The sequence below is a fragment of the Crocodylus porosus genome, unplaced genomic scaffold, assembly GCF_001723895.1.
Source record: "Crocodylus porosus isolate Cpor-Errol unplaced genomic scaffold, CroPor_comp1, whole genome shotgun sequence".
In the NCBI taxonomy this organism is placed as follows: domain Eukaryota; kingdom Metazoa; phylum Chordata; order Crocodylia; family Crocodylidae; genus Crocodylus; species Crocodylus porosus.
In genome coordinates this window covers 5,126,783-5,151,788 of record NW_017728922.1, presented here as the reverse complement: position 1 = coordinate 5,151,788, position 25,006 = coordinate 5,126,783, and the positions used below count along the sequence as shown (strand labels likewise).

Sequence of the window (25,006 nt, the reverse complement as noted above, 5' to 3'; positions counted from 1 at the left end):
GACTGAGTTGGGCACCATCAGGGCAAGGAGGTGTGGGTCAGGACAGACCATGAACCTTTGCAAATGGATCCCTGTAGGAAAAAGGTTGAGAACCACTGTTCACATTTAACTGAGCACTGAGTCCCATTGGGTAGAGTGCTTTTCTTTAACCTTCTCTAATCTTTCGAGGAGCCTCTGGGAACCCCATAAGATTGGGCCTCTAATATAGTCCAGGGGCTGTTGTGATCTATGTATAAAACTTCTAAAAAGTTACATGAATATATTATCTCAAATAGTATATAATTAGAAGTTATAATCCCTGTTCTGTGATATGTTCAAGCTTTAACATATATATTTAATTGAAAACTCTCTGTATATGGTTTTTTTTTTTAAAAAGCATCTTAACAAAAAAACATTTACATACAACTGCATTTAAAAAAAAATTCAATTTACATTGATTTAAAAATCTGGTTTTAATTTTTATCCACCCTGGGTTCAGCTGATTTTTGGAAACCTCACCACAATGTTATGCATTTTCTGGAACAGTCCAGTGAAGAGTAGCCTGTAACTGAAGGGAAACGGCTGTTTTATTTTTTCTGCCTCTCCTATTGGTGTGCTTGTCAGCACAAGTCTTCTCAGTTAAGGTTCCTTCTTTTTCCCTCTTGTGTTGATGTTTTCAGAGCTGCCTGGCAATATGTGCAGAGGAGCAAAGCTTTATGTGCTGCCTAGGGCAGAGTCACAAGCAGGTCTGCATCCAGGTTCAATGTGATCTTCAGCTTTTTGTTGAGCAGGATGTGCAGACTGTGATGCCATGCAGCAGCATGAAACAGGAGGTGAAGGAATGCGATCTAGGAGAGTCTCTGCTGGGGATTTTTGGGCAATGGCATGTAAAACACTTGTCTTGTTGACCCTCAGCCAGGACCCTGAGTGCTCAAGACCCCAGCTGTCTAACTGCCAAGGGACCTTCTATGCACACATGGCCCCTAGTTTTGTGTAGTCAAAAGATGACACCAACAGCAGGTCCCACAAAACTCTTTGCAGCCAACTGGGCTCACACTTGGTACGGACTGAGCATGGAAGCCCCAGCTTCTCTTCCTCCAGCATCTAGGTGTTCAGGGAAGCCTCCTGTATGTATGCTGGCCTGCCTGGCACAAGCTGAAGCAGTTGGAGGACCTGATTAGGGAGGCAGGGCTTTGCCTGTGGCTTCATTTAGTGTGCATGCATGTGCACGGGCACTACCAGGTGACATGTCCTGGGCCCTGCTCTGGATGCAGGAGGGTGCTATGAGGAGAGGTTCATGTCTACCAGTGCTCTTTTTGTCCAGCACCATACAGGGAGAAGCAGGATGTGGATGCCAGCCTCCATTGCTGTTGGTCTCCCCTCCCCTTACTCTAGGATAAAGGTCACCCTCTTCACTTGGTTTACATTTCTCTATCCCCCCCAATACATGTGTCCCTAGATTTGCTTCCACACGCACACAGCCCTTCTCACCTGTCTCCTCCCTCTTCTCCCTTCCCCACGTTCTGAGTAGCAGTCCCAGCATGTCTCTGAGGTGGGATGATTGAAATGTTCCTGCTCTTCCTGCAGGTGCCTATTGCCTCTCGGTCTCGGACTTTGACAATGCCAAGGGGCTCAATGTGAAGCACTACAAGATCCGCAAGCTGGACAGTGGCGGCTTCTATATCACTTCCCGCACGCAGTTCAACAGCCTGCAGCAGTTGGTGACCTATTATTCCAGTAGGTGTCCTGAGCTGGAGGGCCTGTCTGTTCCCTGATCCTAATTTTTTTTATGGTCCAAATAAAGCAAAGCAAGACGCACAGCAGCAGTGCACGAAAACCAGGGACTTGTTCGCCTTGAATAATGAAGGGGGAGAGAGTGTGTTTCCTGAAGAGATGGGCTTGAAGAAGGGGAAGAGAGCAAGTGCTTGGGGATTTAGATGTACCAGGCTTAGGGAGCAGTAAGTTCCAAGGGTTGAGAGCTGGGGGGAGTTGAAGGGAGGCAAGGGCTGAAGGAAACCCATGCCAGGGCTCTCTAAGTCAGCATGCTGCCTGTGTTCTTTCCCCTTCCCAGAACATGCTGATGGCCTGTGTCACCGTCTCACCAATGTTTGCCCAACTTCCAAGCCCCAGACACAAGGACTGGCTAAAGATGCTTGGGAAATTCCCCGGGAATCCCTGCGACTAGAGGTGAAGTTGGGGCAAGGATGCTTTGGAGAAGTGTGGATGGGTAAGGATTTCCCCCAAAGAAGTATCTGGAAAACAACAGGAGGCCCCTGGGCCATGGAACATTGGCTTGTCTTGACTAGCCAGAGGGACACCTGGTTTTTTGGGAGTCATAGATGGGGGATGAACAAAATGATTGAATTTCTGTTCCTTCCAAGAAATGTAAATTGTCTCTCCTTATTGGTTGGTCTCCTGGAGTTGCTGCTTATAGGCAATGTGAGACTTCCCCAGCACTCAGTGTGAGAATCTTGGCCCATCACCCCAGCTATACAAATGTCACTAGGAGTTGCTCCTTCCTGTTCCAGCAGTGAGCCACACATTTGGTTTAATCCCATGACTGCTGGCAAAGGCAAGGTGATGTGTCAGGAATGGCGTGGGTCCTAGGGAGCTGCAGTGCTCCCTGTGCTTACTCAGCAGGGTGCTTCTGTAGGGTTTCCACTTGCCCTAAACTCTGGTGGCTTGTCCTGATTTGGCCTGGTAGAACATCATCCCTCCCAGGATGTTCCACCAGAATCCTGCAGATCCTGTCACAACATAATCCTACTGCAGTGAGCTGATGGGGCAGGGAATGATGGTCAAGACAGGCTGTCCTGAACGGCCTTGGATTTTTGTTGCAGGGACTTGGAACGGCACCACCAGAGTGGCTATAAAGACTCTGAAACCCGGGACCATGTCTCCAGAGGCATTTCTGCAGGAGGCCCAGGTCATGAAGAAACTACGTCATGAGAAACTGGTCCAGCTGTATGCTGTGGTTTCAGAGGAGCCCATTTACATAGTAACCGAATACATGAGCAAAGGTGTGTGTGTGGAGGGGACAGAATGAGTGCAGGAGAGGGACGGCAAGGGGAAAGGGATGGGGGTGTGGACAACAGGGCAGGGAGCTGAGACAGCTCCAAGTGAGCAACATCTTCCAGTTTCTAGAGGAGTCTTCCACATGAGCCAAAATTTAAATGTTATATTAGAAGTTGAGGTGGATGGGAAATAGGACCATCAGAGTGGTGGTTGTTTCTGGCTGACTCTTATGCCTTTCCACACTAGGGAGTCTCCTGGATTTCCTGAAGGGAGAGATGGGCAAGTATCTGCGGTTGCCCCAGCTGGTGGACATGGCGGCTCAGGTGGGTTTGGCTGAGTGATGAGTTATGGGTGAAACTTCTCTTGCCTTTTTAGTGTTCTGCTTTAGCCTTTAAAATATAGGTCTTCTGCTGCCTACCATTCAGGGGGAGGGGTCTAGCTGGAAAGACCATCTGTCTTGCATGTCCATGTATCTTGCTAGCAATCATTAACATAATCAAAAGATGAAGGGGCCCTAGTGGCTTGGGATGAAGTGTCCCACAGCTGCTCTGAATTTAGGGGTAGCCTATGCCAAAACAATGAGTGAAAGTACATGAGGGGAAGGCAGAAAAATCTGTCCAGAATGGGATGGCCTTTATCCAGCCTGCCCTTGCCTTCTAGCCTTTCTCCTGCTTTTCTCTGTTCAGTTGATATGTTAAGCAGAGACATGTGACTGGCCAAAGCCATGATGTTTTAGATTTTTGTATCGCCTACCCCTGGGCTGATTACCAGCAGCTATAGCTATTGTGGCAATCTCCTCCAGTCCAAAGCCAATAGTAGCCTAACCTAGGGGGTGCGCTGGAGTCACCAACCTGGAAACATGCTCTGAGAAGGACTTTCGTAGTAGACCTCCACCCCTTGTTCTATGGCTGACCAGGCAAGCACAGATTCTGGGGCATCTCCTGCCACTGCAAGCATCTCATCCAACTCATTCCTCAAGCTGGCTGCTGTATGAGTCACCAGTCTGAGACCTATGGTATTTTATGTAGTCTGCAGAGTGAAATGGCACATTGCCATCAGGCTGCCACCTGGCTTCTTTCTGTGACCACACAGAATACTAGTCAGGTGATAGGCCTTTTAAATAAAGCCAGGCCCCTCTTAAGTCTCGCCAACTCCATGTGTTTTTAGTTGCTGGACTAACTGGGCTGCATGGTCAGGGCCTCATGGGGTCTACAATGGCTGTTTTAAAATGAGCATGCCTAGAAGGACTTGGGGTTCCCTGTGTCCTGGTTATAGCATCTCATGTTCTCTGCATGTTGTCCCATGTGCTGGCTACAGATCGCATCTGGAATGGCCTATGTGGAGAGGATGAACTACGTCCACCGGGATCTCCGAGCTGCCAACATCCTTGTAGGGGAGAACTTGGTGTGCAAGGTAGCTGACTTTGGCCTGGCGCGGCTGATCGAAGACAATGAATACACTGCCAGGCAAGGTATGTAAGAGTGGAGCTGCTCATGAAGGCATCAGCATGCTGGGACCAGAGGGGGGAAAAAAACAAGCCAGCCACAGAATTACATGGTGCTTCCAAAAGGACTAAGGCTGAGAGAGCTGGATGGCTTGGGAATGATATGCACAGCCTGTTGCTTCTAGGGCACTTGCTGGCATCCCATCTAGGTGGCAAATATGAAATGGTAGGAAGTCTGTCCCGTTCCCTGTGTACCTGGGCCCACGCAATATGGACTGACCCCATCTCTGGCACTACAAAGAAGCCAAGTTCTCCTGTGTCCCCTGAGGCCAGTGAGACAGGGAGCTTGTCCTGTCACAGTCCATGCTGTACACATTGTAGGACTCATCCCTGTAAAGATGCTGGCTTGGTACTTTTTGAGTTCATTCAGATTCACACTCAAGTGCTTGCTTTATAAGTCATGATCCTGCTGCCACAGATCTTGTAGCTCCTTCTGAAAGAGTGCTTCACTTCTGCTTTTCATGGTGGGATGACATATTGCTTTTCTGCAGTTGGATGCTGCAAGCAAATCCCTGGCATGGGCTAAGACTCGTATTGAAAGTGCTGGGACTTAGAACGAGATCTTGTGATTCCCAGACTTAGGCCTGCTACAGCTAACCCAGATGACTCGGTGCTTTCTGTACTTTGAAACTGGAAGGAGTGAGGATGCAGACAGCGCAGTCCGCACTCGCACAGGGCACTCATTCATTGGAATTTCTTAGCTCGGTCCTCCGCATTTGGTCCTACACAGATGCCTTCACCAGGCTTTAGAGTATCCCTCAGCCATCACAGTAGTGGCCTGTGGCCTGTCTGGGCTCCCCTGGTTGATATTCTGTGTGGCGTCTCCATGCCCTATTTTTGTCTCCTTTTACTCAGGTGCCAAGTTCCCCATTAAGTGGACAGCCCCAGAAGCTGCTTTGTATGGCAGGTTTACCATTAAGTCAGATGTCTGGTCCTTTGGAATACTACTGACTGAGCTGACCACCAAGGGCAGAGTGCCATACCCAGGTAAGAGCTGGAGCTATCACTGGCCACAGCCCTGCTCTGATCCTGTGGTGCATCCCAGTTGATTTTTGGAGTAATGTTTGTCCCCTGGTGTCTCCTGGTCTTGTCAAAGGAAAGATGTGGTGCATTGTTTTTCCCTTCTCTAGGCAGGGACAGATAAGGAGGCTTCCACACTGAAGGGCACATTCTAGGGGTGTCTGGAGCTTGGAAAATGGTCTTCATTTGGGGCTTGTGAATAAACGGCCAGAGCTGTTGCCTGGGATGAAATCCTTCTTGCAGCTGTGTTTGTTGAGAAGAACCTTAGAGTGGCTGATGGTTGGAACAGGGTTCTCAGATCTGTGATCCTCTCTCTGCCAGGGGCTTGCTGTGAGAGGTCTTGGCCAGGTTATCCAACCTTCTGTTTCCCCACGTGTAAATTGGGAGCAATAATACTCACGTCTCGCCATACCCCAAGGTTTTTACCAGAGAGACCATGGGATGGAGGGTGCTAGGGAAATGCAAAAGCAGTTATCCAAGTAGAACCTGTGGCCTACTGGGATTCTGCCTTTGTCAGTGGGATGTGACCAACTGGGGATTCAGAGGAGGCTGCAGGGGATGAGAAGAGATGGTGGATAGTGATGAGGGTCCTAGATGCCCTCCTGCCCCCTTGTCTGCAGGGCAGTAAGCACATGCCTGTGGTTCCCAGCCAGGCACTGAGAATTGTTCCGTCTCAGTCCTTTTGTCTCTCTCTTTTGGCTCGCAGGGATGGTTAACAGGGAAGTACTCGACCAGGTGGAACGTGGCTACCGAATGCCGTGCCCTCCCGAGTGCCCCGAATCCCTGCATGATCTGATGTGCCAGTGCTGGAGGAAGGATCCTGAGGAAAGGCCCACCTTCGAGTACCTGCAGGCCTTCTTGGAGGACTACTTCACATCAACAGAGCCCCAGTATCAGCCAGGCGAGAACCTATAGATGTGGGGATGGCTTCTGGTGCCAAAGACTGTCCACTCCTCCACATGTCTGTGAGTGCGTGTGTCACAAGACGCGCAGGATCTCAAGAACTCCTCACAGAGTCTGCAGTTCTGGGAGTCGCCCTTCTTCAGAAGTGGTGGGATGGGGCCTTCCTGCAGCCTATTGGAGTGGCTGTGGGTGCTGGGTTTCCCTGTTTGCTAATTAATGACTTCTGGTCTTTTGTTTAACGAGGTGTTGCCATTTGACCTTGAGAGGAGTCTAAAGGGAGATGCCTGGAGGTTAGGAGAGGGGAAGGAACCCTTCCTGAAGAAAGACACTATGCTTGAGAGAAGCATGGAGGGTGAGTGAAGATGCAGGATCAGCCTCCCTTTTGAGGTACTTGGCCTTCAAGAGTCTTCCTCCAAGTGACTCTGGATTGCAGCTGAGGAGATGAAGTGGACCCAAGGAGCAGTGACCTGGACTCCCTGTACACTGCATCCTGGAGCAGGTGGCTCTTCAGGGACTGGGCATTAGTGCTACAGAATGACACCTTCCAGTTGAGGCCTCTCTGTCTCTGTCTCTCTCTGTCAGTCTCTCATTTTTTCTCCTTTTTTTTTCTTTTCTTCTAAGTCAGCACAGATTTCTCCCCCCCCCCCCCCCCCCCGCCTGTTCTCTAACCAGAACTGACCGCACTTTGCCACAGAAAAAAGTGCAAGTGTTGCTGTTCCAAACTAAGACTCTCTTCCCTGGAGAAGACAGACGTGCATCTGATATACATGTGACTGTCCCCATCACCCCCTCTGGTGTACAGGGTTGTGGCATAGCAATGTCAATGCCCCTCCCATCCCTCTCCACACCCCTCTTCCCCACCTACCACCTTGCTGCAGGTCATAAGTACATATGAGGTTGGATTAGAGATGCTACCCATGCCATATAGACCTGGAGGATACTAGGTTCACTGATGCTCCTCCCCATGTGTGGTACTTCTGGAGGGCTAGAAAGACTTTGTAGCTGAAGTGCACTGGCACTTGGGTTCGCCTTTTGTGTTACTGCTTGTGGCTCCAGTGACTTTTAGACATGTTTTGGAACTGCGTCAGGTTGAGGGTTCAGGTTTCAGTCTTCCAGTCTTGTCTCCCATGCAGCAAAGAGAACCTTCTAATTTGTGATGACGACTTCACAGAGCCACGGTAAGGGAAATGCCAACTGAGGCATGATACCCTTTTCCCAACATTTGCTGTTCCTCCTAATGCTTTTGATGGGAATTCTTCCATGAAATACTCCTGGTCTTCCAGCCAGCATCTCAAGACATGAATCTTACCAATGCACAACCAAGCCACTTCCGTGTCTCACCTGTTAATTTGGATGCATTTTATGTTACCCAAAGGTTATTCAGTGCTAGAGAAGCCTGGGGGAGTTGCTTGCATTGGACACCAGTGTCCCTCCAGCTTTTCCCCAGTTGAGAAGCCCTCTGTCCAGCAAGTGGATCTGTGTGTCTGTCTGAACTGAGGCCTGGTGTGGAACTAGTTAAAGTAGACCTGTCTTGTCCTCAGCAGGCTGTTTGGGATCATCTCCCTGGGGGCTTGGTCTCATGATGACTAGCGGGCAGAGCCTGGCATTGCAGTAACAGGGGACATCATCTGAGCATGAGACCTGTAATCCTGCCTTGTTTGTAAAAGTCCAAATTCTTTCCTTGGTTTTGGTCAAGGTTCCATGGCCTTTTCTCTGGGTGCAGATAAGGTCAGAAGAAAGGTCCCCTGGTGGAAAAGATCATCAGGGTCAGGGCTTGCTCAGATGCCTCCTACGTGTTCCAGCCTATGAAGCAGAAATCCCATGGGATCCCTGCATGATCCTGGTACCAGCTTGACCCATTATGTGATCCCATAAGGAAGCAGCCTCCTTGTTTTGTCTGCTGTGGTGGCACCTGGCCAGGTTGCTGACCTTGTCCAAACTTGCCTTGGGCAACCTAGATGCGGAAGTCTTGCAGAACTGTCTTCAAACCCAGCTGCCCAGAGCACTGCAGGAGGGCCCAAATTGGTGGGTTGCTAAGCACCTTTGCTTCCCACTAAGGTCATTTTAACAGCCTGTAGGGCTGTAGCCTGGGTGTCTCCTTAAGCAGACAGCTCACTGCTCCCATTTACTGGTGCCCAGATGGCATCAAAGATACAAGGAAGGAAGTTAAGTGGTAAAAGCTGCTTGGAGAGCAGTTGACACACAAGGGGCTGGCTGTAATATTTATTGGGCTTGTGAATAAACAGCATATTTCAGTTTGCAAGCTTTGCCCTATGTGCCTGGAGTTATGTTGGTGCCTCCTTCCCTCCCTGCTTGCTCTCATGTCCTGCAGCATTTTCTCAGGAAGAATGAGAAATGTAGTGGAAAGGAAGTTTTGGATACCTGTTGTAGCCTAAGCTGCTCCTGGGCTTGGTGCTCTGGTGGCCCTCACCTAGATGGAGAAGATGATAGGCATCTACAGGCAAGTCAGACATGGCTTAGCTGAGAGATTACATTGTGGGCCAAGAGATGTCTCTGGTGCTTTTTCACCTGAGGGAAGGCAGGCAGGTGGATGGATCACAAGCAGGGTACTAAGAGCTGAGATAATGCAGATCACAACCCGGGCATCTCTGCTCCGATTTGATGTTGTAAGTTGGAGTTTAGGACAGCCGCATCAAAGATCAGCCTGTGGCCTAGCTGATGGCCTCCCAGGGGTAAGGAGAGTGGTTGTGGAAGAGGGGGATGCTGTGCTCATACCCATGACAGGAGCGTTAACAGAGGAACAACTGCATGTCTCATTGAAAACACTAAGCAAGGGGTGTGCTCTTAGCTGGTTCTGCTCCTCCTCACTGATGAACCTTCTCCCTTTTAACTCATGAATAGTCTGTCACCATGGTGCCATGATGCAATGGCATTCCTGTGCTCAGCCAAGTGCTATTCTTATTGGGCTGGGTCTGAGCCCAAGACAAGGAGCAGAAGAGCTGACCCCATCATGTGCAGGGACAGCTGGTTCATTTGCAACCCAAATGCCCCAGTCAAGGTCCCATGTGTGCACACCTCCATCTCTTCATTTTCAGCAAACCCTAATCACGAAGCCCAGTTGTTTGGTCTCAGCCCATTACTGGCATGATCATGATTTCACACTTCAAAGCTTAGGAGGGGAGGTTTCCACCTTAGGCTGTTGCTGGAATGGGAAGGCAAGGGCTGTGGAAATGCTCCTTTTGAGGATCAAATAGGAAGGGGGTGTAGGTGCTTTTTGAGTTGTCAGTGGTCGTTCCCTCCCCTGTCTACTTCAAGCAGAAAACCCAAGCCCCACTGGAAGCCATAGTTTTGCAGAGACCTTCCTTTCTGATAAGTTTGGGCTGGAGCAGTAGAGCAGACCTTTCTGTGGACTAATGGTTTTGTTAATGGGGAGAAGTACTGAAGAGCTGTAAAATAGCCTGGTTTTGTACATAGCCCTTAAGTCAACCGAGCTCCCTTTGGAGACCAGACGCTAATTTAGTTGCATGTGTCTTTTCTCTTTTTTTCTAAGGTAATGTTAATGTGTCTGCAATTGTATTTTCACTGAACTTCTTTGCCATTTTGCTTGCAAGGCTTTGAATCATGCCATCACATAGTCATTTGTCTTTTGTCTGAATTTGCTCCATTGTGCCAAAATTACCCAGGGCAGACCCCCTGACAGCAACTGAGGGGCTATCTTCCAAAGCTAGCTTGTCTCTCAGTCCATGCATCTTTCAGAGAGCTCAGTAATTCTAAGCAAGTGGTGACCTAGCCCCTTTCAGATGGCATTAGTCCTCAGGGCTTTGGTTTAGGGGATGTGTATGGGATAGTAGGTGGCTCTTGTGTCTTTTTCCATCAATATCGCAATGGCCTGCCACTGCTGTTTGGAAGGACCCACTCTGCTCGAGCGTAGGGCTAATCCTCCTCTGCCCCCATGTTTTCTTCCATGATTCCTTTCTGATTCAGTGTTTTCCACCCTGTATGTCACAAGAATTTTTCTTCATTTTCTTTTGGGCTGTCAGTCCAAACCTCCATGCTGACTTGGCACAAGATGCATGCATCTCAATGACCAAGTTAGTGATATGTCTCGACAGCTGTTTAAAATCTGGCAGCAGGTCCCACAGCTGGAAGAGGGGATGGGGTGAGGAAAGCATCCAGGGATATGCCTTGGGCAAGTCCTGGTATATGGGTCAATTTTTTTCCATTGACACCTGTAGTAGAACTCCCATGGGCTTTATTAGGAGCACAATCCAGACCAGTTTCCCTGACCCCTGCCCATTCGTGCTAAGGTGCAGGCACTTGGAGAGGTGCTCTCCTTTTATAGACCTGCTGTATTGCCCAGCATATCTTGTTTGCCTTCATCTGCTTTTTGATTAGAAGTCCCCATAGTCAGGAGACACCGACTGAGATGTAGTGCTGGGTTTATTGGCATGTCCTAAGCTTGGCCCCCTCAGAAATACGTGCATAACCTCAGTCAGATCAGCTCAAGCTCTCAGAATAAGACACGCTCCTCCCAGCATGGAAGCAAACCAGCTGCCAGGGAGAAGCTAATTGTGCCTGCCCATCAAATGTTGCTAGGAATCCAGCTTTATTGCAATTTTCTTCTGAGACAATGAGCGAACCCTCCCATTGTGCTCTTTCCCCCAGAGTGGGAAGGATACTGGCACCTAAATGATTATCTTCCTTCTAGTCAGTTTTCCCCTTCTTTCCAACAGCTCAGGGAAAATAGGAGGGATGAAAATGCAAACCCAGCCCTGTATCTCCTTGTTTCTTAAAGCAAGATCTCCTGTTTAACAAATCCTCTTGGCCAAGCACTTGCTCAAGGCATGCTGATTAAGGAGAGATTCTGCCGTTCTTTGTTTGGAAATTTGTTAATTTTTTTTTGAATATACTCTTAAATGGATTTGGGACTTGGAGACACTTTTTTTTCTGTGCAGCACAGAAGTTGCCATGATGAGACTTCTGCACTCACGAGCAGGGACTTGGTACTGTTTTCATCTTCTGTGTCTCCCTGCTTATGTTGAATGTTTGCCAAGAAATCAGAATCATTAGGGATCAGAGGCTTTTTTTAATTTTTAAAGCTTGCTAAGAGTAGATCCCTTCGCCCCCCCACCCCCACCCCAAGTGCCATGAAATGTCATCTGACAGTAACTCTTGTCTAATTTATACAATGCCAGCCACCAGGGAGAGAGCTTTTTCCTTAAAAAGAAAAATCAGAAGATGCTAAAGAATGCCAGACTGAAAAGAGCTTTGATCTGGGAATGGGGGTTGGGAGCAGATGTGCATGTTGCTGTATAAAGGTCTGTCTGTCTCTTTCTTTCCCCTCTTCTCTTTTTGCCCCCTCCCCCTCATACATATTCTTTTGAAGAAAAGATGGGTGGTCTAGAATGACTAATTTAAATTCTAAGTTTCCAGCTCTGCCTGTGGGGTTTTTATTGTTTTTATTCTAGGTGGCACAGCAATAACAACTGTGTAATAATAATTTAAGTGAGCATCCAGTGTTCTTAGTTCCCTCTGTGTTGGGGAAGGTTGGAGAGAGAATAGGCTGCAGCTCTTTAGATAAAGGAAGTGAGTGTGAGTGTCTTTGGCTTGGATACTGATCATTGCAAGGGACATAGACTGGAAGGAGCATGGATTAAGAGACACTATTGGGTTGTTTTTTGGCTTGCTTTTTTTTTTGTGGTGTTTTTTTTTTTCCCTTGCCAATTTATTCCTTAAGCCAGCAAATTAAATAATTGAATCCCCTTCCCAAATTAATGAGCCAATGCTCTTTGGCACTGATTCAGTGAAAAAAAAAAAATGATGCTGTACAAAATCTTATGCTATTGTAATTTTTTTAAACGGTGTTTTGTAAAATCTCCAGACAACTATGCAGAGAACATGTTGATCTGTATCTCTTTCCCTGCCCCTCTTCCTCTCCTGCTCTTTCCTGAGTGTCTAAGTAAATATTTTGCTCCTTTATTATTATTATTATTGTTGTTGTTATTATTATTTTGGAAATAATAAAACTTTGGAGAAACCAGAACTCCCTGGATATGTGGGCAGTGGTAGAGATTCTTTGGTGTAAATACTTTTGCCAGTGAATTAAACACAAGCACCTCACTGAACAGCCCTTCGTACCTGGTTTCTGAACAGCTGTGCCTGCTAGTTGCATGGCAGGAATTGATCATTCACTGACCACTAAGGCTGCTTCTCAGTAGAACCTGTGGCAGCTCACATGCCAGCTCTTCGCATGGCACAGCCTTGACTCTGGAGGGATGCTGTTCTACACCAGCTGAGCATCTTTGCCCATGGTTAGTGCTACTAGTGCAGGCAGGCCTGGCTATCCTGGGTAGAAAATAGATGCTCAGGGCTATAACGACAATATTTGTGCCAGGTGGCCTTGTGCCAAGGCAGCTCACTTGGTTATTGGCTAGCAGTGTTCTCAAGTAAGTGTGTCTCTTCACTTAATAGCTTCCCAAACATGTCCAATTCACCGCTGACTCCTGAGACTGGCACTTCTGATGCAATCCTTGCCAGTTGGCAATGGGTGATGACTTCAGCCCTGCTGGGAGTAGGCTTCTAGAAGGTAAGAGAACTCCTATGTAGCAAGATTTATAACCGGCCAGATCCTTGCCTTCTATAAGCAGGCTCAGCTCTACTGCCTGCAGCAGGGTTTGGCCTTTGCGTATGAACTGAAGTGGCAAATGTTTAGTTCCTTGGTCTACTACTGCAGTGGTCTTACAGGGAAGACTGGTTCTTGTTCCTGACCTGTAGAAAATGACCCGAGTGCTGCTGCTTCTATGGCATGGTAACATGTTGTCATTAAAGTGGGGTCCAGTTGGCACTGGCTCTTCCTGCTCCAGAGCTGCTTCACTAGTCGGGTACAGCCTGCAAGGAAGGCATCTCTTGCTGACTAGTCTTCCCGTGTGGCAAAGAGGGTGGAGGCATGGGGGAAATCTTCTCTATACAGACTGACGCATGCATGGGGCTGTTTCCTTCCCAAGAAACAGAAGGCCCCACTGTAGGTGAGAAGCCCTTGTCTTAACCAAGACTTGGCTGCATCTTCTTGTTCTGCAGTGGGAGTGGTGCACAGACAGTGCTGCTGGCCATGTGCTGGCAATGCTGTGGAGGGGGATGAGCTGGCTGGCTGGGACCCTGCAGCTGCTGGGCTTCTGGGAACCTTCAAGGAGGCTTCTGGATAAAGGCAAGTAATTAAGAGACATCTCTTAAGGAAATGCAAGGTTTTCTGGGGGCTTCTCCAGCTATTATGTTTATACCTGATGCATCTGTTGGGGCTGCTTAAACTCATTCCTGCTGAGCTCTTGCAGCCCATAACAGCATATGGATGGGCTAGGCTGACCTGTCAGCTGCACTGTTCATCTCTGTGCAGCTTGGGGTCTGGCTTGCTGGCACTTCCCAAGCTTTGTGGACATACAGCCCTGCTGCAGCACATCTGGGCTGGCAGATCATAGCAGCTCTAGACAGTCCTCACAGGGGAGCTCTGTAGACAAAGGGATGCTCCCTTTTTGCTGTAAAGTGCTAACCTCGCCTGGGAATCCATAGATGACTGCTTCCTCTGCAGGGCTGCAGATTTGCCTGGTGTTCAAGTAGGTTGGGGGGGCTGGACAGGCCTTCATGATGCTTTAAACTTCTAGACACCTTCTCCGTGATGGGCAGCAGCTGGCTGTGTAGGGAGGCATGGGGACCACTGTAGCCGGCATGTCCTGTCCTCTGTTTTGCTGTGAGAACTGCCTAGGGGGGACCAGGCTCCTGTAACCTTCCCTGCAGTGCTCCCTGTTACCTTGCTGGCACCTAGTGGCAGTGAACTGAACAGCACAGATGCCCCTTTTTGTGGCGGGGAGAACAGTGAGAAGCCCAAGTTGGCAAAACACCCTCTTCTTGCGGGTCCCAAACAGAACCTGGCTGGCTGCCGGATGCGGGAGTGAGGGAAGAGGGACGAAGTGTGATCACTTGTAGGGCAGAAGCCACTTGATTAGCAGCCCAATTAAGTGCAGGATTGTTTAATTAGGAATATTGCCAGGGAATTGTTTGGAAGCCTGGAGGCAGTGATAGGGCCACTGAAAGTCGGCTGGCCTCTCTGGGAAAAGTTTGTGGGAGGGCAGGCCTGCTGCTCCCACGAAGCCACAAAGGCCCAGTACTTCAGAGACTAGGAAACCCACAGCAGCAATGCATCCAAACCCGGCTCCTGGCTCCTGCTGCTGATCTCTGAAGACTGCGGGGTGAGTCAGCCTGGTGGCCCTCCACAGTTGGTGCTTTTACATTAGGCCCCAGCAATTCATTAAAAGGACAAGAGTGTCTCCTGGCAGCAGCACTGCAAGTCTCTGCTCCCTGGGCTGATGGCTTAATTGGCACATTTGTTCCTGCTGCGGCAAGCTGGCAAGAGCTGCTCTGGACCGCTTTATTCTTCAGGGGCAGCACGACTGGGGGAAAGGAAGGGCCAAGGCCCAGCCCGTGAGGACCAGGCACTTCTAGCACAGCCCAGCGTGGCACCCAGGGCACCCCTTCACTGTGTGCAGCTCCTGGGTGAGCCAGACCTTGGTGTGTTGAAGCTGTTTGGGCTGTCCTCAGTCACAGCAGTGAGGGGAGGTGGGGAACAGCAGATCTCTGCCTCGCCACTGCCTTCCCATCCCTTCCTCCCGGGATGGGGGAGGGGCAGGGGAGGATGCCTCCATTGTGCTGGTGGGCAGGGGAGGGGGGAGAGGAGACCCTCCTCCATTGTCTGCATGTAGAAAACCCAGGGCTGGGCAGGCTCTTCCACAGAGGACCTTGCCCAGGGTCCTGCCCTCTGCTTACCGCTAAAAGCAAGCGACTCCAGCCAGATGTAGGATGGCTCTGCCACAGCCACGCCTGCCACTGTCCCCCTTGGTGTGTGAGAGTGCTGATCAGGTGACCTGGGAAAAGGGCTCTCTTGGAGCCGTAGCAGGAGTAAATGCTGATTTTTAAAATGTGCATCTGGTGCAACAAGGCTGGGGCTGGGTTTGGAAGAAAGCCAGGGTGCAGGGTGGAGGAGAGTCTCTCCTCCGCTTCCATGTCTCTGCCAGATCAGGCCAGGTGCTCTCCAGCTGGATGTGTGTGTCCCAGACAGTGGATCACGTGCTAAGTGCGGTACTGCTGGCCTGCTGTTACCTCTGCGTGTGTCTTGTGCTTTCCAGACACTTGGGGGCATGGCAGCTGCACTAGATTCCTGTTCTCCCAGGCTCTGCCCTAAGGAGTCTGGTTTTCCCTTAGCCATCTCCTGCCTTTTCCTGCTGATGGAGGCATCCCAGGGCCATGCTGCATCCTTGCCCCAGAAAGGGCCTTTGACAGCAGGCCTGTCCTGTTCCCCTTCTGCCCCCCTTGACCCCACTGCAGTAGGAAAATTCAACCTTTCTGTCCTATAGCCTCCACCTCGCTGGAGGCAGGTCCTGAAAAGCACAAGCATTGTGGGCAAGCAGGGGAAGAACCAACATGTGGTCCCCAGTCCTCTCCACCCCTGTTCCAGCTGATTGAAGTGGCCGGTCAGGTGGTGGCTGTGCGGGGAAGGGAGTAGGGTCTTTGACTCGCGGTGCTGAAGCAAAGGAATTTAGATGCGACGCCCTCTTCCCATTGCTCTCCCTGAATTTCTGGGGTCATGTCAGTGCTTGGCCCAAAAGCACCAAGCTCCTATCAGCACAGGGACAGGCAAGGGTGATGCCAGCCTGAACAGTTTTCCCATAGTGAACTTTTCTCTGGGATGAATGCGTTTACCAGAGTGGCTGCTCAAGCTGAAGCCCACATGCTGGGGAGTTGGTAGTCTCCTCCAAGCACCTGGTGGTGGATCCAGTTGCTAGGGCTACTATGGAAGACCCTCATTTCTTCTTTCAAAGATTATGCATTTCATGCCTTTCCCCTTCTAAGCTGCTTGCCCTGAGGACCCAGACCCGAGAGGTTGGAAGGGGCAGTTGGAAACTAGTATACTCTGTCCCTGAAGTACGGTGAGTTGGCTGGGTGGGGGGTGTAACACAGACCATACTTGTCTCAATTCCCCAGGCACTGTGGGGCTTGAGCAGGGTGGGCAGGCCTAGTCGCAGCAATTGAGGCCAACATGAGAAGTGTCTGTTGGTAGGAAGCCAGGACTCCTGCTCCACCACCCCAGGTACAGGATGGGCGCTCCCACCCCCGCACAGGGTAGATAAACCAAGGTGGAGCCGTTCCAAGTCACCATTTCACCTGGCACCTACGAAGCCCATTTTCATGCGGTGAGAGCTGCCAGACTTGCCTATTGCTACTGCCTCCAAACACAGCTGCAGGAGAATCGGCGCAGGCAGGAACGCTTGGCAGGTGCGGGAGCTGCTGTTAGGCCCCTGGGATGTGGGCATGTGTGGCTGGCTGTTCTAGCAGGTGGAGCAGAGTGCCTACATGGGCTGTCAGCTGGTGTGGGATGTCTCTGAGGGCTGTCAGTTTAGGTAGCATGTCCCTGGGCCCATGATGGTGAATAGCTGTTAGTCATGCAGTCCTGTCCATATCTTCACCTTCGTTTGGCATGAGGAAGCAGCAGGAACCCCTGCCCCCCACCAGCAGCTGAGCTGACCTTTGCCTAAGCCCCTCAGGACTGGCAGATGCGCCTGGGATTATACAGCTTGGCTCCTAAAGGACTTAATCTGCCTGTTTGTTTTGTGCCCTATTATCAAGGGACACGATTTGGCTGTTCCACAAATATGGGGAGGAGGAGGGCGGAGGCAAGTCAAGCCACTTGTCTCCAGGCTCCTGAGACAGGACTGGAGAGAGAGCAGCACAGAGAGATGTGGGAGCGCAGCATTGGCAGCACAGCCAGGTGCCCGTTTGTAGTGGTTGGTGCAGGCAGCTGTGAGCCAGCCAAGTAGCCATAAGGTGCTAGGCCACTTTGAGATCTCCCTTTACAATCTACTGCAAAGCGTTGCTTGGCTATTGCCAGGAGGGTATTAGGCATGTCAGAGCTCAAAAGATCAGCCAGGGTGTCTTGTTCTTCTTAACCTGCTTTATTAAAGAACGTTTCTAATTCCCTAGGTCAGCTTTCCCAAAGCTCTGGGGAAATTGAAGAGACTTGAGTGTCTTGCAGAGTGAAATGGGTTTGCAGTGATGCCCGCGGTTGCCGGATGTGCACCTAGGTTTCTGCCTTGAAAGGATCCTTTATCCCTCAGGGCAAGCATGTACCTACCCATGCGATTCCCACCTCCTCAAGAGAGAGTCTCGGTGATAGTACCCCAGCAACACATCTCCAGCCCCTCCTGCCTGCACTGACAATTCTGAGATGAAATTTTCTGCCTTCTGGGGGATTGACTGTGAGCTAGAGTTTGAGATTTTTGAAGCTGGAGGAAAAAATGCCAGTTCAAACAGCCAGCTCATGGCAGGCTGGAGTTCAGCTAGCAGAAATGCAGGGCCCACATTTTATGGTAAGCTTAGTTTCATGTGTCAGTTTACAAACCTACCTGAACATGTCTGGCCACCACTGTAGCTGTGTCAGCAATAAATATGTGGAAGGCTGCAGGTTTTGCCTTGCACAGTGCCACTTGCCACTCGGAGAACTTGAAGGTGAAGTCACTCTGCTGTCTGGCTTGCTAGAAAATACTAACCCTTGTGATAGAGATAGCAATGACCATGCCCAAAGCAGCCTGGAAAAGAGGCCTCCCAACACTGCTGCTGCCTCCAGATTTATTCCCTGGGGCTTGAGAACCAGTGGTTTTATTCTTAGCCTTTTAAGCCCAAACTTGGCTCTCACTACTGTTTTCCCCCACCCCCTACTGGTTGGAAGAGGCCTGCTGAGATTTCCAGTCTGATCAACTTCAGAAAAGAGGCTGCGGGGTTGAGTGGCTCTCACGCAGGAGCTGAACATGATAATGCTCTTAGCTGCCACAGGAGGTGGGGCTCTGTGACCCTTGTGCATGAAAGGTGAAGATCAGCTCCAAGAGAGAATTAATCACTTCTTCCTATAAAACTCATCAGTGAACTTCATGCTAAGGTGTGAAGGAGCTGGAGGCTGCAATACCAAGCCAGGCAGGTGCCCTGCATGTCAGCAGCAAGCAGCCCCAACTTGATCCTCAGCTCTGAGCCACCCAGCTTTTCTCTGACTGGTATTGTGTTCCCCACCCCCAGGTCTGTGGGCAGGTTTGTGATGGCTCAAAAGGGGGAAGAGGGGTGGGTTTCAGCAGGGGCTGGGCAGGGAGGTCTGCACCCTGCATTACTATCTGCAGATCTGGAAACCCAGCCACCAGGTCCCGAGGAGATCCTGGTGGCAGTTTGGGAGACCGCCGATAGAAGAGCTGCTGGTTGTAGCAGAAGCCTCAGAGGTGGTGCAGGGCAGGAGCTAGGGCCAAGGGGAATGACTAAGGCAGTGGGCAGGGGCTGGATAGAATCTGTGGCCTAAATTTGACCTCGCTGTACATTTATTTTCACTGACTGTAGTAGAGACCACTGGACTGACACCAGTGGAAAAAAGACATGTTGTACAATCAAAGCTGAAGTCACAACCCCCACAGTTTTCACTATTATTCCCCGAGTGTCATTGTCCAGTCTGCCACTCAGTGCAGCTGCTATTCACCCCCTTAGAGTCCCTGCGAGGTTGAACTGTTTTTGTTCCACTTTCCAGGTTGGCTGGAGGTGTGAGCATGGATTTGCTTCTGGGTGGAGTAATTCCTGATCAGGACCTGCCCTTCTCTTTACACTGCAGACATTAATAAAGCAACCAAACACATCAGCCTTGCTACATTGCCAAGTGCTTAGCCAGGCAAGATACAATGTCCCCAAGAAGCAAAGTAATCAGCAAGCAGTGATGCAATTATGAAAGCAAAGCAATTGCAGATTGGAATTGCACCCCCCTCCCCCCAGCTCACCAGGCCCTTGGCACAGGGAAAGGCCAAGTAGACAGGTAGTAAGCATTAAAACCTGGCTGTGTGCAGTGGAGGAGTGCATGGAAGATGAAAAGTGGAAGCAAAAAGAGATTAGGAAAGCTTTTGAATTCCCCTGCCCAGGTTTGAGTTTCTTCTCCCTGATGATCAAGTGCTGTGGCACTGCCCGGCTGTTTGTCCAGGTGGCTGCTTGCCATTCACTAATACCCCTCCCCATGACATGTCAGCTGCAGGCAGAGGCCAAGGGCAAATCAGGTGATCAGTTTAATTGTGGATCAGAGCAATGTGGTCCATAATATTCACCACACACTTGAGTTCCCTTTGCCCCCAATCAAACTGAAATGACACATGAACCAGAGTGTAGGAGGGCAACAGTCTCAAGTTTACAACAGCCCTGTGGTGATAAAGAGGTCTTTGCAGAACCAGGGACTGGGGTTTTTGGTTTATCTAGCCGATCACTTGGATAAGGGTGTGCCAGCCTTTTCCAAGAAATCCTGGGAAGCGGTGCCTTCTTTAAAAGCCTGACCTCCCATTCAGCTAGAGCTGCAGGGTTAGTGGGCAAGGTTATCTGGAGTCAGATGATGCTATTATAAGATAGTCACAGTGCTTTGGAGGGAAAAAAACCTGATTTAATGCTATAGAATGGTGTTTTCCTCTTTCCCAGGATTTAAATAAACCTGTTGAAAAAAACTAAATTTCTCCCCACTAACTGGGTGCTGCCAATTTGTTTGAGAATCTTAGCTACAAGCTTCTTTTTTAAGCTGGATTTCTTGAAGCCACAAGCAGGATAGTGCATCTCAAGGTAGGAGGCACTCAAGTCTAACCTGCAATAAAGCACAAATCCTGGAACTTCATCTGGTTCCCCCTGTACTCAGCCCAGTATTTCAGCTAAAGCAGACCCTCCAGAAAGGCATCTTGGCATGGCCTTGAAGCTACAGGAGACAGAATCACTTGGTAGTTTGTTCTAATGGCTTATTAAGAAAACAAGCAAACAAACAAATGTAAAAACCTCATTTCTAACTTGAATCGTTTGACTTTAGCTTTTACTTACTGCTTTGGTTTCTGTTGTGCCTTTTTCTATGAGATTTGTGTTCTCTCCCTGTGTAAGTACTTCCGTATACCTGGTTTAAATTATGTGGAAAAAACACTAGGATGGCTGAGACAGCAAAGAGAACTAACTGTAAGCAACAAAAAGTTGTTCAATGTCCTTATTCTCTTCCCTTGCTGGTAACGAGGGGGGGGAGGGGGCTCTGGCAAGTTTGGTAAATCTGGATAGGTCTCCCAAGCAAGTACTTAGTGTGGCACTGGGCTAAAGGGATGTAGGGAAAGAGTTCAGAGGATTAATTGAGGGCTGTGATTCCAGTAATTTTGCCTTTCTGCCACAGGCCAGGTTGGGTTTGGATGGACATACCCACTTGTATCCGAGTCCCAGTGGCCTGACTCGGCATGAAATTGGTTTCTTGTTGCTATCCAAGATGAGTGAGGGAGAGTGGAAATGATTAAGTGCAAATTCTAATCTAAGCAAGATGGAGCTAGAGTGAGTTGAAGCATGTTAGCATTTGCTTGGGCAAGGATGGAAAGGCTTCCTGCCCCAGAGTAGAGAGGCTGAGGGTGCTGGAGACAGCGGGTCAGTCCTGGAGTGGGAGGCCCAATGCCTGGCTGAGGTAAGGTGCTCTGTCCCTGGGGTTAAGTTGGGGTCTGTTGACTAGTGTTGCATGATTTTAAGTGTAAAGCTAAGGGGAGGGAAAGGGATAATCTTATGGTTTAACCTTCCTGGTCACCATGAGCAGAAGCATACCAAGGTCTGTGTCTTGGTCAACAGATGCAGTGGCTCTGTTTTGTGCCTCCTCCAACTGTGTTCCCAGGGCTGGTACCCCAGGTATCCAGCCCTAGTTAAGCTGCTTGCCAGAGGTTTTAGCAGGCAACAGGAGTACAGGCCAGCAGGGCTCCATGTTGGGAGGCAGGGCCGTGGGTTGCAATTCTACACTACCACTGTCCCCAAGCAATTTCCTAGCCATGAGTTAAGCTTGACAAGGCTCCCAGCCAGGAAATACTTGCTGAATGTTGTGCTGCAGATGGGTACTGGAGCTGGAATGGGGGCCTGGCCAAATTCCTTCACAAGGACTTGACCACAAAAGTATTTTCCCTCCCAGAAGCCTTTCTCTTCCCCCTACATCTCTCTTGTCCCAGCAACCTTCCACATTCAGTAGTTTAAAAACCCCTGGGTGCCACCACAACCAGGTTAGAACAGGACTAGCAAGCTTGCAGCGAGCCCCTCCAGACCTAGCCCATTGTGCGGGTGTACATAAAGCATGTGCTTACACTAATCACTTCTCCTCCAAGGGGTTTAAGTGCCACTTCAGCTCCTCCTGGAACATGGTGTTTCCCTCTGTCAGGTAAACGCTGTTTGACAGGAGGTGGAAAAAATAGCTCATCCACTTGAATAAGGACTTGCATACAGGCAGCATAAATACTTAGGTTGGAGATGAGTTATTTGTTCAGAGGAGCCAGAGGTAGTTTGTGGGCATCGATGGTAAAGACCCTGTACGTCTTTCCATACGCGTTATGGGATTGACCTGGGATCTGCCTTCATGGTGTGCAATGTTGTGAGCTGGCTTTCCATGGGCTGTAAAGATGACCTTGTGATGAAGGCACCAACATGGGACTAGAAAGACCTGGGTTGGATTCCCTGCTCTACTGTAGGCTTCCTGTGTGACACTGACTCCAAGTTACTATGGTTCCCTACCTAAAAATTGGTATGTGCTTCTCTGTATCCTCACAGGGGGCTTCTGAGGATGCATATGCTGAACACTGCAAAGTACTTAAACACCGTGGTACTAGGAGGTACAGAAGGACTATAAACAGCTTTAGCGTGGAAGTTTATGTAAAAGCTTATTGCTTGGACTCCTCCCCACCCAAAGTTTCCAAGTTCTTTACGCATGCTGTGGTGGCAGGTCCTTACTTTTAAATGTTTTCTCCAGGTTGGATCTAATCTTAAAAGGAAGCAGGTTTGTAGATGTCTTACTGAAAGGAAATGGAATAAAGAACGAATGGGAAGTGTTGCCTTACTTCATTGCAGAGCTGGGTCACAAAATACATTTCCAGTTTTCTGTCTCCTAAAGATCTCAGACTTTCCAGTCTAATGGGTACCTAATGGCTTGGGCTCAGTTAAATGGCTATAAGGTGAAATTTAGCCCAGTTAGCAAAAAGCTTTGGGTACTTATTTTTAAAATGGAGCTATTTAAGCCAATGTACTCTGAATCATAACTAGAAGAGGCATTAGCCCTCACTTCTTTGCACCTAAACCACCTGATGAAGAATGTCCTGCATTTGAAAGCTTGTCTAACTCCATCTCAAGTCCATAGCTAGGTCCAATAAAAGATACCCCAAGAAATCCTTGCTACCTAGTTAGAGCATTTAACTAGTACTGATCTGCCAGTTTTCCTTAGGGTTTCTCATACCATTACTACGCCATTGTTTACTTGCATGCGGGTTGAATAAGTGCATAATCTGTTTAACTGTGCAAAAGGAGTTTAATCTCAAATTGCTGCCTGCTGATCAGATTATAAATGGCATGTTTTCTGCATATCAGTTAAGTGCATAAACCACTTAAGTGTACACATTTTTGTACTGTCTGCTTCCTAATGGACTTGTACTGCCTTCAGCTGTGTGACAGGAAACTGACTGGGAGCAGTGTTTCCCAACCAGTGTGCCACAGCACAGAAGTGTGCTATCAGAAATGAACAGGTGCGCCATGGAATTTTGCCCTGGCAATGAGCTACAATAGGGATGAGGATGGGGAATGCCTTAACTGGTGTGCCACGGAAAAACTGTATTAATGTAAGTGTGCTTTGGGCTGGAAATTTGCAAAATGCTAGTCTATTGCAAGGGCTCTAAATGGCGGGGGGGAGGGGCGGTCTTCTTAACAGTTTAAAAATGTGACAGGCTGCCACAAAAAAGAGGGAGAACTGTTTGCCCTTGCCACACAGGGCAGAACACAAAGCAGTGGTTTTAAATTGCACCAAAGCTGCTCTAGACTAGATCTCAGGGGGCACATCTACATGTTTGTTAATGCATCGTAATTATGGCACATTTATTTAGTACCAGTAATAAGTTACTAACTTAATGTGCTGTAATTGGTGTTACTGCACATTAGCGCATATAAATGTTTTTTGTGCATGCTGGACTAATCTACTGTGCATTAGCACACTTTGCGTGATGCCCTAACACGCAGTAGAATTAGTCCAATGGGCATTGTTTCTCATGTTGATGCACCCAGGGAAAATGCTCTTGGAACAGCGAGGCAGTGGACTAGACCACCCAGGGGAGCTGTAGACTCTGTCACTGGAAGTTTTCAAGGGGAGACTGGATAAGCATTTGATGGGGATGGATTTGAACTGTATTCTTGTATTTGTGCAGGGGACTTGACTGGAGGCCCCTTGAGGTCCCATCCAATTCTGATTTTAAAGCAGACCTAGACTACGTCTTATCTATATCACGGCTGACATTTAGATGTGTAATGCATCCTGAGAAAGGAGGCAAGCAGCCTTTAATGGAGTGCAAGTATAGTATCTTAGTACAGGCTGTTCCTGTAGCTGCTGAGTAGTGAGCACGTTGAGCAGTTAAGCCTACGCTGACTTCAGTTAAGCCTACATTGACTTCAGTGTAGCTGTCTCCTAGTCCTGAGGCTCTGCACAAATGATGAGACAAATACCCAAACCAGACAGGTGAAAGCTGCTTTTTGACATCTGTTCAGGACCATGCAAAGCTGTTTCTTACACTTTATAAAGCTGGTGCGCTGCCACTTCTTGCCAAGTTGGACTTGTGCGAGTTGAGGCAACAAAGAAAACTGGATTCAGTTTCAGCGGATCACAACTGTGGTGGAAGCAGTGACCTCTTGACCAGCTAGACACCAGCTAGCAAAGGAACCCCATATAGAATATCATCCTAGCAGAGCCTGGCAATGAGGACAGAGTATTTGCATGCAGCCCAGGTGAGGGTGGCAGTGTTCCTTACCTCTGAGTAAGTGATTTCTGGAATTGTGGTGAGGCAGGTAAGGCAAGCAACAGACGCTTTGAAATTTGGATGCTGCAATTATGCTGCAGCCTGAGAATGTGGTGCTAGGATCAGGTGCCAGAGTGCTGGTGCCCTCTGCTCACAGGACAAAGGTTTAGCAAACTTCTCTATGCTACCCTGCCAATATGCTTTGACTGTGAGGGGCCATCCTCTGGGTGAGGACAAAGGTACTAGCCCCTGCCTTACTGGTAGAGGCTGTCAAGCGTTTCAAATGAAGACAAGTTAGTGAAGAACACGGGAGGCTCTCCAGACTCATTTCACACAGGTCACTAAGTAATGAGGCTGTGGCTCTGAACCAGCCTCTATGTAATCCCTGAACTTCTAGTTCCCATCTCCTCTTTATCACTTTGCTGTGTATTTAACTATGAGCTGCTCCCTTGTCTGCCACTGCTACAAACCAGAGACGAGCTGCATTATAAGCAACTTTCCTTAGCTATGTAAGGTCTCTCTCTTGCTCTTACGGATTGCAAATCATTGGGCAAGTATTCTGATGCACATTAACTGCTTAACAAAAAAGGGGGCAGAGGGGTCTGGCTGTTTTACCAAACAATTTCAAAATGCAAGAGGCAGAATATGTTGTACTTGGTACAATGAAAGCACTATCCTAGCCTTCTACTTCAGAGTCCAAGGCTGCATCCTCGAAGAGCTCACCTGGAACAAGAGTGCTGAGACAAACCTCATACAC

The 25,006-nt window shown here is 49.0% G+C and overlaps 1 protein-coding gene and 1 long non-coding RNA gene across 5 annotated transcripts in view; one reads left to right on the top strand and one right to left on the bottom strand.

Annotated features, from left to right (window-relative positions):
* Positions 1-6,449, top strand: part of SRC (SRC proto-oncogene, non-receptor tyrosine kinase) — a 62,709-nt gene extending 56,260 nt beyond the window's left edge. For all 4 annotated transcript variants that reach the window (XM_019539657.1, XM_019539658.1, XM_019539659.1 and 1 more), the window contains 7 exons: positions 1,567-1,716; positions 2,051-2,206; positions 2,820-2,999; positions 3,241-3,317; positions 4,312-4,465; positions 5,354-5,485; positions 6,225-6,449. In XM_019539657.1, the coding sequence (XP_019395202.1) occupies positions 1,567-1,716; positions 2,051-2,206; positions 2,820-2,999; positions 3,241-3,317; positions 4,312-4,465; positions 5,354-5,485; positions 6,225-6,433 (1,058 nt within the window). In that variant the 3' untranslated portion in view covers positions 6,434-6,449. The remainder of the gene's footprint in view (positions 1-1,566; positions 1,717-2,050; positions 2,207-2,819; positions 3,000-3,240; positions 3,318-4,311; positions 4,466-5,353; positions 5,486-6,224) is intronic.
* Positions 6,450-6,891: 442 nt separating this feature from the next.
* LOC109313197 overlaps positions 6,892-25,006 on the bottom strand; it is a 22,842-nt gene continuing 4,727 nt past the window's right edge. Inside the window, exons 2-3 of the long non-coding RNA XR_002101984.1 lie at positions 20,059-20,064; positions 6,892-6,976 (exon numbers count right to left, since the gene is read on the bottom strand). This is a non-coding gene — a long non-coding RNA (uncharacterized LOC109313197). The remainder of the gene's footprint in view (positions 6,977-20,058; positions 20,065-25,006) is intronic.